The 13,331-nt window shown below is 53.5% G+C and overlaps 1 protein-coding gene across 2 annotated transcripts; it reads left to right on the forward strand.

Moving 5' to 3' along the window:
* Positions 1–874: 874 nt before the first annotated feature.
* On the forward strand, positions 875–9,966 carry USHBP1 (USH1 protein network component harmonin binding protein 1). Of its 2 annotated transcripts, none has more exons than XM_019963899.2 (13): positions 875–991; positions 1,327–1,445; positions 1,540–1,688; positions 1,911–2,334; positions 5,334–5,459; positions 5,635–5,771; positions 5,945–6,085; positions 6,357–6,530; positions 7,160–7,409; positions 8,039–8,260; positions 9,018–9,124; positions 9,328–9,450; positions 9,706–9,966. In XM_019963899.2, exons 2-13 carry the CDS (start codon positions 1,392–1,394, stop codon positions 9,893–9,895), a joined length of 2,097 nt encoding a protein of 698 aa, XP_019819458.2. In that variant the 5' UTR covers positions 875–991; positions 1,327–1,391; the 3' UTR covers positions 9,896–9,966. The 2 variants fall into 2 exon arrangements, with proteins under 2 accessions (XP_019819458.2, XP_019819460.2); XM_019963901.2 differs by having other exon boundaries at positions 890–991; positions 1,344–1,445.
* The last annotated feature ends 3,365 nt before the right edge of the window (positions 9,967–13,331 follow it).

Below are 13,331 nucleotides of genomic sequence, written 5' to 3' on the forward strand. Positions count from 1 at the left end.
AAACTGCTCCGCAACAAGAGAAGCCATGGCAATGAGAAGCCCACTCACCTCAAATAGAGGAAAAAGTTGACGCAGCAGTGAAGACCCAGCATAGCCATAAATAAATAAATAAAATTTTTTTAATTTAAAAATAAAATACAAGGTGTGCAGTTAAATTTGGGGGAAAAATGATTCAAATGATCTTATTTACAAAACAGAAATAGACTCACAGACATAAGAAAGCAAATTTATAGTTACCAAAGGGGAAGCGGGGGAGAGAAAAATTAGGAGTTGGAGATTATCAGGTACACACCATATACAATAAACAACGAGGACCTACATAATGCACAGGGAATTATATTCAGTATCTTGTAATCCTATAATGGAAAGAACCTGAGAAAGAATAAAAAAGAATTTGTAATGTTCTAAAAGAAAAGAATAAAAATAAAAAACTTTGCTGCATACCTGAAACTAATACAACATTGTAACTCAGCTATATTTCAGAAATTTTTTTTTTTGCTTTGAAACAAAACAAAAACCTCCCATGACACTGAAGGCAGACAAAGAAACTGAGGCTCAGAAGGGACCGTCGATTGCTCAGGGGTCCCAACCCCAGGTCTGTCTGTGACTTGGAGTGGAACGAGAACGCTGACACTGAAGGGACAGTCAGAGCAAAGAAGTTCCCAGGGAAGCCAGGTGAAGAGCATCAGCCCAGAGCGGTACTCTAGCTTCCAAGAAATAAAATCTAAGGGTCAGAGTTGGAGGAGCCATGGCCTTGGGAGCAGAGGCGAGGAGGGACTGACATCTCGGGAGCTGGCCTTGTGTCCTGTTGCTGGGGCTGGAGGAAGCCTCTGCCCTTGATGAGGAAACTACACAATAGCAAGTCACATGGCTGGGGATGGGGCTTCCTGTTTCCCGGCCCCTCCCAGGCTGGCCTTGGCCAGCCCGAGCTTGAGCGGGCAGTGGCCAGAGTGACCCCAAGAATGTCGCAGGACTTGGTTTTCTGACCAAGGTACCCCCCAGGAGGATAGGGGAGTAGAGCGGGCTGAGGGCACCAAATCCCAGGATTAGAATCTATGGTTCAGGAGAGCCCTGGGGAGGAGAGAGGACTGTTGAATTCCTCCCAAACCCGGATAGGGGAGGGAGGGCAGCAAAGAGAGAGAGGAAAATAAAGGAGACAGAAAAGAAGAGATTAGGGCAACCTTGAGAGGTAGTGAGCTGACCATCAGGGGAGGCATTCAAATGTGCCAAATCCACATTGATAACTCAAGATCCCTTTGGAGAAGTGAAATCAGTGCCCATTTCCCAGAAGAGGAAATTGAGGTTGTCATTTGCTTTGATCTGAAGTCAGGTTGTGGTTTTAGCGGGTGAGGATAAAGGAGGATTCAGAAGACACTGATTTCTGGATAACAATGAGTGCCAGGGCCACACGGCCCCGAAGCCGGCGAGGGAGACACGCTTTGCCCGTAAGTGTTCCCCCTTCCTGCCACACCCAACCCTGCAAGACTCCAGCACCCAGATCTGCTTGGCTCAGAGCTCAGCCCTGGGGATCATTTGTAGGGTGAGCTGGACCCTGTGGCAGAGAGTTCAGAGGAGGCTGAGGCAGCCAGTGGGAGCTCTGAGCCGGGCCCTGTGGCATCTCAAGATAGCACCAAGCTGGAACTGTTGGGCCCTGAGGTGGAGGTCAAAGGGCAGGGCTTGGAGAGCAGGTAAGGCCCACTTGGTCTGTGTCCCCCACTGCAGGCCTGGCACATCTTTCCGACCCACAGATGTTTTTTATGTCCCTCCCTGACACACACATGCCATGTCTCCCATTGCCCTTGGCCTGACTTTCAAGGCCCTGCAGCCCTAGCCTTGTTACGAACCCTCTGTGTGTTAGCTACCCCAGATGACCCCATTTCCAGAAATTTCCATCTCTCACCTCTTCACAGGACTGACAAAGAAGTTGATGGGGACTCTAGCAGGGGACCAGCCCCAGCCCCTGAGGGGCGGCCCCGTGAGGAAACCCACCAGGCCCCAGAGGCAGCCCCACAGGATGGGGAGGGCGTCCCCTCTGGACCTGATATATTTCAGACTCTCCAGCAAGCGCTGAGCTCTCTGGAAGCAGCCGCTGCTGCCTGGCGCCACCGGCCCCCAAACTGTCCTGGGCCAGTGGAGGCAAAGGATGGAAGCGAGGGGGCACCAAAGCCCTGCTTGGAGCAAGAGGGGGCTGGGAGTTGCCAGCGGGAGGCAGCCCGATTGGCTGAAAGGAACGCCTGGCTGCGTTTGGCCTTGGGCAGCCGGGAGGATGAGCTGATCCGCACACAGAAGTTCCTGCAGGCCTTCCAGGCTGAGAAGGAGATGCTGCAGAGAGAGGTGAGTAGGGCAGGGCTGCCTCCCAGGGATCCCTGGTGGGAGGGAGGCAGGCCTGGCAGAAGACACATTGAATCATTTGTTCATTTGTGAAGATTTTTTTTGAGCTTTGACTTGCCTTGCTGTTGTTCAGTCGCTTAGTCGTGTCCAACTCTTTGCAATCCCATGGACTGCAGCATTCCAGGCTTCTCTGTCTTTCAGCATCTCCCAGAGTTTGCTCAAACTTATGTCCATTGAGTCGGTGATGCTATCTAACCATCTCGTCCTCTGTCACCCTCTTCTCCTCCTGCCTTCAATCTTTCCCAGCATCAGGGTCGTTTCCAATGAGTCGGCTCTTTGTATCAGATGGCCAAAGTATTCAACTTCAGCATTAGTCCTTCCAATGAGTATTCAGGGCTGATTTCTTTTAGGATTGACTGGTTTGATCTCCTTGCTGTCCAAGGAATTCTCAAGAGTCTTTTCCAACACCACAGTTCAAAAGCATCAATTCTTTGGCGCTCAGCTTTCCTTATGGTCCAACTCTCATATCCATAATTGACTACTGGAAAAACCATAGCTTGACTATATGGACCTTTGTCCACAACCCCAAAGAGACAAAGATCCCTTGCAACTTTAGTTAAGAGGATCAGAGAGGCCCACCGAAGAAATGACACTTGAATAAAGACCACAAGGAGGCAAGGAAGGAACCATGTAAGGAACTGGGGAAGAGCATTTTAGGCAAAAGGAACAGTATATGCAAAGGCTGGAGGTTGGAGTGTGATTAGTGTGTTCAAGAAACAGTGAGGAGGCCAGTATAGGGCTGAGCAGGCGGAGACAAGTGTACCGAGGTGTTGGGAGCGGATCCCGGAGGGCCTTGTGGGCCTCAAGGAGGATTTGAACCTTTGCTCTGAGTGAGGTGGGAGGCACGGAGAGCTCTGAGCAAACAAAGGTGGAGACCTAATGCAGGTGCTCACAGGCGCCCTCTGGCGACTTTGGGAGGAACAGCTTGTGGGGGGAAAAGGTGGAATCTTGGCCATCCAGGAGGCGGCAACGTTGTGGAGACTGTGAGAACTGGGCAGATTGAGGGGAATGCTGAAGATGGAGCTGGCAGGTGGGATGTTAAAGCTAGAGAGGGGCTGAGGACGAGACCTGGACTGGGCGCCTTAGAGACTGGAAGTGAGACGTAGGGAGCCTGTGGGAGGGGCAGGTTTGGAGGAAGGGAGACCAGAGCTCTTAGGCCTTAATCAGCTCAAGATGCCATGAGCCACCCACATGGGGTCATTAAAGGGACAGTTTTACGTCTGAGTCCAGAGCCCAGGTGATGTCAGGGCAGGAGGGACACAGATGGTGAGACCTGGGCTGCGGAAGCCCAGCGCAAGGAGTGGAGCCCATTTTTCAGCTGGGAAAGAGAAGTCTTTTTTAAAAAAATTTTACTTCCCTGACCCCTCCCCCCAAACTCTGGCAACCACCAACATGTTCCCTGTATCTGTGAGTTCAGTTTTTTAAAATTTGAACCTATCATCTATCTGTGCCCTGCTGCATGGCTTGCGGGATCTCGGTTCCTGACCAGGGGTTGAACCCCAGGCCACAGCAGTAAAAGCACCAAGTCCTAACCACTGGGTCACCAGGGAACTCCCTTGTTTTATTTTAGACTCCACTTATAAGTGAGATCATGTACTACTTGTCTTTGTCTGGCTGACTTAGTTCACTTAGCATGGTGCCTTTAAGGTCCTTCTGTGTGCGTGCTAAGTCACTTCAGTCGTGTCCAACTCTTTGTGACCCCATGGACTGTAGCCCACCAGGTTCCTCTGTCCATGGAATTCTCCAAGCAAGAATACTGGAGTGAGTTGCCATTTCCTCCTCCAGGGGATCTTCCCGACCCAGGGATCGAACCCACGTCTCCTGCGGCTCCTACACTAAGGTCCTTCTATATTGTCCCAAATGGCAAGATTCCTATTTTACAGATGAATAATATTTAATTCTAAAAGTATACTTACTACATCTTATCCATTTATCCATCAGTGGACACTTAGGTTGCTTCTGTGTCTTGGCTCTTGTAAATAATGCTGCAATGAATGTGCGGGTACAGATGTCTTTTCGAGTTAGCATTTCGGTTTCCTTCAGAGAAATACCCAGAAATGGAATTGCTGTATCATATAGTTGTTCTATTTTTACTTTTTTGAGGAACTGCCATACTTTTTTCCATAGTGATTGTACCCATTTACATTCTCAACAACAGTGCATGAAGGTTCCCTTTTCTCCACATCTTCGCCTACACTTATCTTTTGCGTTCTTTTTTTCTTTTGGTCATGCCACTCAGTAAGGCATGCAAGATCTTAGTTCCCCCGACCAGTGATCAAACCCTTGCTTCCTGCAGTGGAAGCACGGAGTCCTAACCACTGGACTTCCAGAGAAGTCCCTTTCTTGGCTTTTTGATGCTTTCCATTCTAACTGATGTAAGGTGGTATCTCATTGTGGTTTTGATTTGCATTTTCCTAAGGATTAGTGAGGTTTCCCCAGTGGCTCAGCAGTAAAGAATCAGCCTGCAATCCAAGAGCCACAGGAGACATGGGTTCAATCTCTGGGTCTGGAAGATCCCCTGGAGGAGAGCATGGCAACCCACTCCAATATATTTTCTTTTTTTTTTGCCTGGAGAATCCCATGGACTCTCATGCCAGAGGATCCTGGCAGGCTACAGTCCATAGGGTCGCAAAGAGTCAGACACGACTGAAGTGACTGAGCATGCACGCATGCAAAGATTAGTGATGATGAGCATCTTTTCATGTACCCGTTGGACATCTGGAAAGAGAAGTCTTGATTCAGGGACTGCATGACTGAATGGCTGACCAAGTCATGGCTGAATGACTTGCCCAAGGTTGTACAAGAAGCTATTTGGCAGGATGAGAATCTGGGGGGTCCTACCTTCCAGCTAGTGCTCTTGCCACTGCTCCAAGAACAGGTCTTAGGGAAGAATAGCAGGTGGTTGGAGCCACCCCAGTCTTACACTCCCCATTTCCCCACAGGTCCAGGAGCTGCAGGATTCCCTGCTGAGGCTGGAGCCCTTTTCACCTCCTTCCTGTGACCAAGCAGGTGGCTCAGGTAGTGGTTCCAGCAGCTCTGGGGCTGATGGAGAGACCTGGGGCTCACAGGTGAGTGTGTGAAGCTAAAAACCATGGTCTGTTTCAGATCCTTAGGATTTGGGGCCATGAGACTCAAATCCTGGTCATGTGATCCAATAGCCTCGGGGATTGCAAAAGGCCTAAACCCATGATGCTGGGCTCTCAATGAAAATTCTGGGTGAATCAAGTCACCCCTTTTTGACAGGATCCCTTCTCCCGGGCTCACCCCCTGCTCCGGCGCCTGCAGAGTGATTCCAGCACCCAGATGCTTGGGTCCCTCCCAACCCAGCCCCTTGCGCCTGAGATGCACGTCATGGAAGCCCAGATGGAGAAACTCCGAGGGTAAGAGTCACAAATGCTGAGCTCATAAGGGCACTGGTGCCGCCCAGCTGGGATATAAAGCCAAGAGTCTGGAGCTGGAGTGGGGGTGGGGTGGGGAAGGGTGGAAATCCATGGTGTCCTAACTGCCCTTCAAAGTCACTCACTTTTCCCTTTTCCCCCACCTCCGGAGGCAGGAACATTGAGAAGCTCAAATGCTTCAACCGTCTGCTGTCAGCTGTGCTCCAGGAGTACAAGGGCCGGTGTGAGGGCCTCAGCATGCAGCTGGGCCAGCAGGAGGCTGAGGCCACCGCGCTGCGTCTAGCCTTGCAGTATAGGTCAGTGCACCCCACCCACGACTCACTGCCTGGGAAGGAAATGGATATCCTCAAAGGACAGTCCTACTTCCCAGAGAGAAATGGAGCCCTCTCTGAAAAGTATTTGCCCTTGCCGTGGAAATTAACTTAAGCCAATTTCCGTCCCAGAGTGCTGAAGGAATTTACAAACTCCCAGGGTTGGGGTTAGGAGGAGGAGTGACAGTTCCAAGTGGGGATATCACCTACGTAGCAGGACGGGTATGCTGGAGTGCTCAGAACTGCTGTCCCACAGTGAACACTGTGAGGAGGCATATAGCGCCTTACTCACTCTCCGGGAGGCAGACTCAGGAGCTGGAAAAGAAGCCTTCGTGGATGACTTGGAGGCAGCTGAGAAGGAAGCTCAGAGGCTCCTAGTCCAAGAGAAGGCTGCCATGGATGGAGTGACACTGCAGGATCCATATCCAAGGTGCCCTTGGGAACCCTGGGGACTGGGTGGGCCAGTGAGTGGGGCTCTGGTTGCAGAATGGGGCTCCCAGAACTGGCCCTATATTGGGGGTTGGCGTGGCTCCTATGGTTGGCATTAGGCCTGCTGGAGTTGGCTGTTTTCTACTCAACAAAGTTGACATGGTGGTGACAGCCATTGGGGTTGGTATAGGACCCAACCAGGGTGGCATGAATATGGATAGTGGTGCCCACTGATTAGGTGGTATGATGGTACTTAATGGGGTTGGCATGATGATGGTACCCATAGGGGTTGTCATAATGCTGCATAACAGGGTTGGCAGGTTGAGCAGTGTTGCTCATTGAGTTGGTGTGATGGCTTCCCTGTGATGGTGTGAGTGACTGTGCCCATTGGCATGGTGGCTTTCATTCATCATTCATCACTGATGAATGATCATCAGTGGGCTGATGTTGCCTGTTTGGGTTTACATTATGGTGCCCACCATGTTAGTTTGACCATGCCTACCACAGATGGCCTTGGAAGGAACCGTCATGGTCAGTAAGATGGAAGATGACAAAGCCCACCAGGATTGCCATGAAGTTAGCGTAGCCATGCTGAGCAGAGTTCACACAGGCCTCTTCTGTCTTCCGTAGTCCCGAAGGCAGCAGTGTGGATAAGCCCACCTCACAGGAGGTAGCTTCCCAGCTCCAGGGCTATGTTCAGCGTCTCCAGGAACGCCGTGCTCTGGTGAAGATTCCCTCCGAGCCTGGCTCCACCTGGGTGCCCATATCTACCGTGCCCCATGCAGAAGCCATGGTGCAGGCCATTCTGGGGACCCAGCCTGGCCCAGCCCTACCCCGGTTGGAGAAGATGCAGATCCAGCAGGACCTGGCGGCCACACGGGTACACATGGGCTGTGGTCACTGTGTCAATCTTTCCTGGTGGGACCAAATCCTTTGCTGAGTCTGAGTGAGATGCAATTAGGGGACCAAATAGTAAGGAAGAGTTTTGCTGGATATTGTTTGAAATTTGTAACCTGGCATGAAAGAGCTGGGGGCTTTTCTGGTGACTCAGGTGGTAAAGAATCCGCCTGCCAATGCAAGAGACATGAGTTTGATCCCTGGGTCGGGATGATCCCCTGGAGAAGGGAATGGCACCCCACTCCAGTAGTCTTGCCTGGAGAATTCCATGGACAGAGGAGCCTGGCGGGCTACAGTTCATGGGGTTGCAAAAGAGTCAGACATGACTGAGCAGCTATCACACACATCAAAGAGCTGAGGTTCTGAATTTGGAGAAACTCCAGACGCTACCATTGAGTTTCTACTTGACTTTGTCTAAGACACTTGCTGTCTCTGAATGGCTATTTCTACAGCTGTAGTTTTTTATGGAAGGATTTTTCCTATCATGCAAGATCAAGGTAAGGGTTAGGATTCTTGCCTGAGCAGCCCTCAGTGGGCACCTCTTAGAGGCTCAGTTTTCTCAACAGTTGACCTTCAAGGCACAAATTTTCTACCCTCTCCTTGGTCTCTCAGGAGACTCTAGAGGACCTGATGCTGCGGCTACAGCTGGTGCGGCGGGAAAAGCGGGCTCTGGAACTGCGGGAGGCTGCCCTCCGAGCCCAGGGCCCAGCCCACGTGCTCCTGCTGGAGCAGCTGCGCTGGGAGCGGGCACAGCTTCGGACTGGCGAGGCCAACAGCAGTGGTGGAGACAGCAGTGGAGGTGGGAGCACTGGAGATGAAGAGGAGTGGCCCCAGGTGAGTGACCCTGCCTTGGCCTGGTAGGGATAGCAGTATACTACTGGATATGTGGTCCTGGTTAATCCTAGCCTCCTTGGAGCCTCAGTTTCCATTTCTGCACCAAAAAAAGGAGTTGAATGGTAAAAATGCATGTGAAAGTTCACGCTTGTACTTCGGAGTTTCTTTCTTTGAGAGCATTGAGCCCAATAAGCCCCAAGGGATTTAGTGTCTTCCAGTCACACCTGTCCCTTCTACTTCCCACCCCCAGGCTATTCATACTCCCCGTTTCCCACTCCAACAGCTCCAGGTCATGCTTCATATTTTCCTAAAATTTGGCTCCAGCTTACTCCCTGAGGCTTTCCTTCTTGCCCCTACTGTCTAATCATATCTATCCTCTGTTTTAAAGCCTTAGAGGCGTCTGGAACCCTCCTTTGAATCATCTCTTCTACCTCCATGCCTTTCTAAGTGCTATGCCCCTGCCAGGAACACCAGTCACTTTCCTCTTTATCTAAGTCCTTGACTTCCTACAGGTCTGAGGTTGGACATCACCTCCTCTAGGAAGTCCCTGTGAACTGCCTGAAAATGAGATCTCTTGTTATTTATTTCCCTTGTTAGGGAACAACTGTATCCTTATTGGGGTATCTCATAAGACTGGGGGCTCTGTAAGAGCAGGGACTGTAGCCACCACAGTCTGTGATGACTTCAGTGTCCAGCTTGGGCTGAACACACTCTCAGCCTAGGTCAATGTCACTACCCTCCCTTCTGCCTCCCTCAGGGTCCTCCTGCTGTCCCTGGTGGCAGCAGGGGTATTGATGGAGGCCAAGTGAGCAAAATGCAGGACCCCGAAGAATTGACCCAGGAACTGTCAGCATCACTGACTCGGTGTGTGGCCTGGGTACTGTGCTGGGGTGTGTTTGGCCTGGGTGGGGGTAATATGTGAGAGCCCACTGGGGTGTTGTGTACAGTGGAGGACCGGGTGTACAGTTGTATTCACATGGAAACATCTTGGGCAGGTGGGTGGGAGTGGGGAAGGCAGACAGGAGTGGCTATGTCTGTGAGCTCCTCTCTCTCCACCCTTGTACCAGGGCTCTGGGGCTGCGGGAGCAGCTGCAGTCTCTGCGGGAAGAGCTAGAAGAGGTGGCTCGGAAGGGACGAGCCAGACGTGCTCAGAGTGCTGAGCTGAACAGTGATTTATGCAAAGCTCACAGGTGGGTCTCTCTGTGTAACCTCAGAGGCATCCCTGGCTCTCTCTGGGCCACAGCTTCCCCCCGTAAGGTGGGTGGCAGGTTCAATCCATTCCACACCTCCTCTGGTGCCTGATGTGTGTCAGCCCCTGCTGAGTGATGCTGGGACCCCCGGAAGATCCAATCTCAAAGACTTCCTGTCTGGGGCTGGGAGTACATAGCCCTTGTCTTGGGTGGAATGGGGGGCTGTTTCCTGGCTCAGCCTCCTTCTCCCTTCAGCACCTTGGTCATGGCCTTCCGAGGTGCCCACCGGAAGCAAGAAGAGCAACGGCGGAAGCTGGAGCAGCAGATGACACTAATGGAAGCCCGACAGGCAGAGGAGCTGGCAGTGCTAGAAGCCACTGCAAGGGCCCTAGAGAGGTCCAGACTTCCCTGCCCGCCTTCGCGGCCTGGGGAGACCTTTCTCTAGGCCCTACTCTGGCTGTGTCTGGACATGCCAGATAGTTGTGCTAGGTCACATCATAAACTGTTCTGGAGTGACATTGTGTCCTGTGGCATGACTTTGCATGTTGAGGCATGTTCTGTGTGATGAGGGCTGATATATCTGAGTGTCTGGGGTTTGATGGGGAGAGGGCTGGCATTTGAGAAAGACACTGTATCTTTGGTCTGACCCCACGTGGCATGTGAAAAGACGTCAGAAGGATCATGGCAGAAGCAACTTGGGCTGTGGAGACAGGATTCCCATGACTGGCTGGGGGCATTCAGGGTTCAGTGAGGTTACATAGCCAGAGCTGAAATTCCAACCCTTATCTGTCTCCAGAAGCCAAGCAACGTGTCTACTGGGGCAGGGCACACTTTCCCCTGCCCGCCTGCTTCCCAAGGAAATGCTAGGTTTGTTCTGAAGGATATTCCCGAGAGGAAGATACCCATAACCCAGAAGGAAGACTGAGGCCTGAACAGTTCAGCATGTGAAATATTAGCTGGAAGAGCACTGATCCCTGAGTGGAGGGAGGGGGAAGGGGGAATCAGAGGTGGCCTTAGAACTTGCATTCAAAGAATGTGGCGCTAAGGTAAAGGGCTTTAGGGTGGTGAGCAAAGGGAAGAAACTCTGCAAGTGAGAGATCTCAGGGGCGTTATACAGTTGTTGTTGAGGAACTCAGGTTTGCTAACTATGGGCAAAGAAGTACACTGCCCTAGAGCGTCTGGATGGCTCTTGGCCAGTCTGAAAAGTTGCCAGTTTCACCTGCATGAGATGGGAGCTCTGGGAGGTGCCAGTGTCAGATTAATAGCAGGCAAGTGATTAGCATCTTATTTACATAGGCAACGCCCCCTGCCCTTCCAGAGGAGTCTGGCAGAGTTGGGAAAGGGGGTTAGGCTCGACACAGACGCCCCGGATTAGTGGCCAGCTGTCCCCTCCTGGGTGGTAGCTGAAATTCAAGACGCGGATTAGATAGATTTTCATTCCCAGCCTGGTGGGGGTGAGGTTCGTGGTGGGGGCGGGGGGGGGGGGGTGGTGGTTCCAGGCAGCACCTGTGCAGGTGTGTGCGCGGCGCGGCTGCCTCTCCCGGCAGGGCAAGGCTGACCTGAGGTCGGCGCTTGTCAGCCGCCGAGACTCAACCTGGTCCTCCTCAACCTGGATCCACAGGAGCCTCGGGCCAGCGCTGGGGTCTGGTGACCTTCGAACCATAAGCACAATCTCCGGACCGAGGCAGGCTTTGCAGAAAGCAGGGAAACTCAGGCGGGCAAGGTCGCCCGTAGCCCGGCAGAGGACCCGACTGTACGACCCTCTTGTCCGTTTCCCCGAGTCTCACTAGGTTGCCCGTGGCGGAGGGTGGGGGGTGGGGTGGGGTGGGGCCGGGAGGAAGCAAGGTCACCTGTTGGAAGGTGGGGAAGGAGTTCGCCCCGGCGGTGGGGGCGGGAGCTGAGGTCGCCGTTGGGGGGCGGGGGCAGGTTCCCAGGCCACCGGGAGCCGGGTCTTGCTGTTCCCACGGGTGCCCGGCAGCAGATGGGCCCAGGCCTCTTTGTCCCTGGTCGCGGCCTCTGCAAGGTCAAATGTCACCGCGGGGCCGCGGGCAGGGGTCAGGTGGGCGGGGCCGGACCTCAGCACTACCCCTCGACCCGGGCCTCCAGGGGCTGCGGGGGCTATAGAGCTCCTGGGCGGAGGCGGGGCAGCCCCCCTGAAAGGTTGGATCACCTCGAGGTTCCGCAATCTGTGGCATACCTTCTTCCAATCTGCCCCCGGACCCCTCCCCTAGGCTTGTGTCCCTCAAACTCTAGTTCCCTGTCCCCTCCCTTCTCCGAGCCCCCTCTGACTCCTTGAGCCTTCTTTTCCTTACAAGTCTCTGGCTCTCATCTCTGAGACACCCACCTCCACGTCCGCCCCCATCGAGGATACTAAACAGTTCAGACCAGGGACCTAAGACACCCATCGTCACCCCAAATACCCAGCTAGCGCCTCCCATTCCTGGGCCGCCGAACCAAAGTGTCCTCTCTCTTTAAAAAAAAAAAAAAAAAAATTTGGTTGCCCCGGGTCATGGTTGCTGCATGCGTGATCTTTACTTGGGACATCTGAGATCTTAATTCCCTGACCAGGGATCAACCCCATGTCCCCTGCAGTGGAAGCACGGAGCCCTAACCACTGGACTGTCAGGACCTAAAGCGTCCTCTTTAACCATTCAAGTCTAACGCAGGTTATGGGGCAGAGAACTCCACTCTAGTCAGACCCTTGGAAAGTCCTTCCTCATGTCTAACCCTAGTGCTTCTTGCTTTCTGTACTTGCTAAAACGTACCCCCCCCCGCCCCCCCCCCCCGGCCCCCCACCTCATACCCAGCCACACCCTCCCCAGGAGGCCCAGAGGCCCAGGGCTGGGCATCCATTGCCTGGCTTCTCCAGAACCTTGGTATCCTGTTAACTGCAGCAAGATCTCCAAACATCTCCAGCCCTTGTCAGGGAGGATGCCCCTCAGACATCAACTGGAGAGGGGGATGGCTTTTCTCAAGGACCCTTCCTGAGAGAGGAGGGTGTAGGGGCCGGTGGGGGCAGAGGACCTTTCTCTCCTGCCTGCAGCCCTTAGAGGCCCAGCCACGTGTCCGAGTGTCCAGCTTAGCCCAGGGCAGGGCGGGAGATAAGGCCTGGACCTTCAGGACTCCAAGGTGAAAGGTCACTGCAGGAAGGGCTTTTCCAGCCGGTTAAAGGTTAACAGGCTCAGAAGCAAGGCTCAGGTTTCTTTGCCCAGGGCGGCCAGGAGAGCATACAAAGGGTGTTTAATATATGCTGGCTGCCGCTACCCGGGGTCTTGGAGGCAGTGACATGGAGGCAGAGCAGCAGCTGGGAAACTCTGGGGAGCCTGGAAGAGACATCTGTAGTCCAGTCGGCCCCTGGTCAAGCTCTTTCTGTGAAGCATAGAAAGAAAAGGAAATTAAAGGGGAAAGGGGGCAGGCCGCCGTCAGGGGTGGTGGGCATTCCTGTTGCCTCCAGCCTCGCTGGGCGGGTGGGCGCCCTGCCCCCAGAAGCCTGAAATTCTGGAGAGGGGCCCCCTGACCTCGCGCCCCTGCCGGCCGCAGACCACAACATCCCTTCCCCCCCGGAGATTCCGAACACCAGGTGTTAGCCCAAGCAGAGAAAGGGTGGGGTGGGGGTCGGACGCCGCGACTTTCTGGAAGAGGAAGCAAACACAATCCATCATGCAACTGTGCAAAGAAATGCCCCAGGAGGGGTGTGTGTGGTGTGTGTGGTGTGTGTGGTGTGTGTGGTGTGTGTGAACTGCGTAGGGGCGTGCCCCCCGGTGCAACCGGCCCCCCATTATTGCTTCTGCCGGGAATGCAAGGGGGTGGTGCCGAGGGGCGCCTCGAGGGCGGTTGAGCTACACAACTTCCAAGGCCGGAGGTGGAGGGGAGGGCCTTAG

Source organism: Bos indicus, chromosome 7 (assembly GCF_029378745.1).
Source record: "Bos indicus isolate NIAB-ARS_2022 breed Sahiwal x Tharparkar chromosome 7, NIAB-ARS_B.indTharparkar_mat_pri_1.0, whole genome shotgun sequence".
NCBI classification, from domain to species: Eukaryota; Metazoa; Chordata; class Mammalia; order Artiodactyla; family Bovidae; genus Bos; species Bos indicus.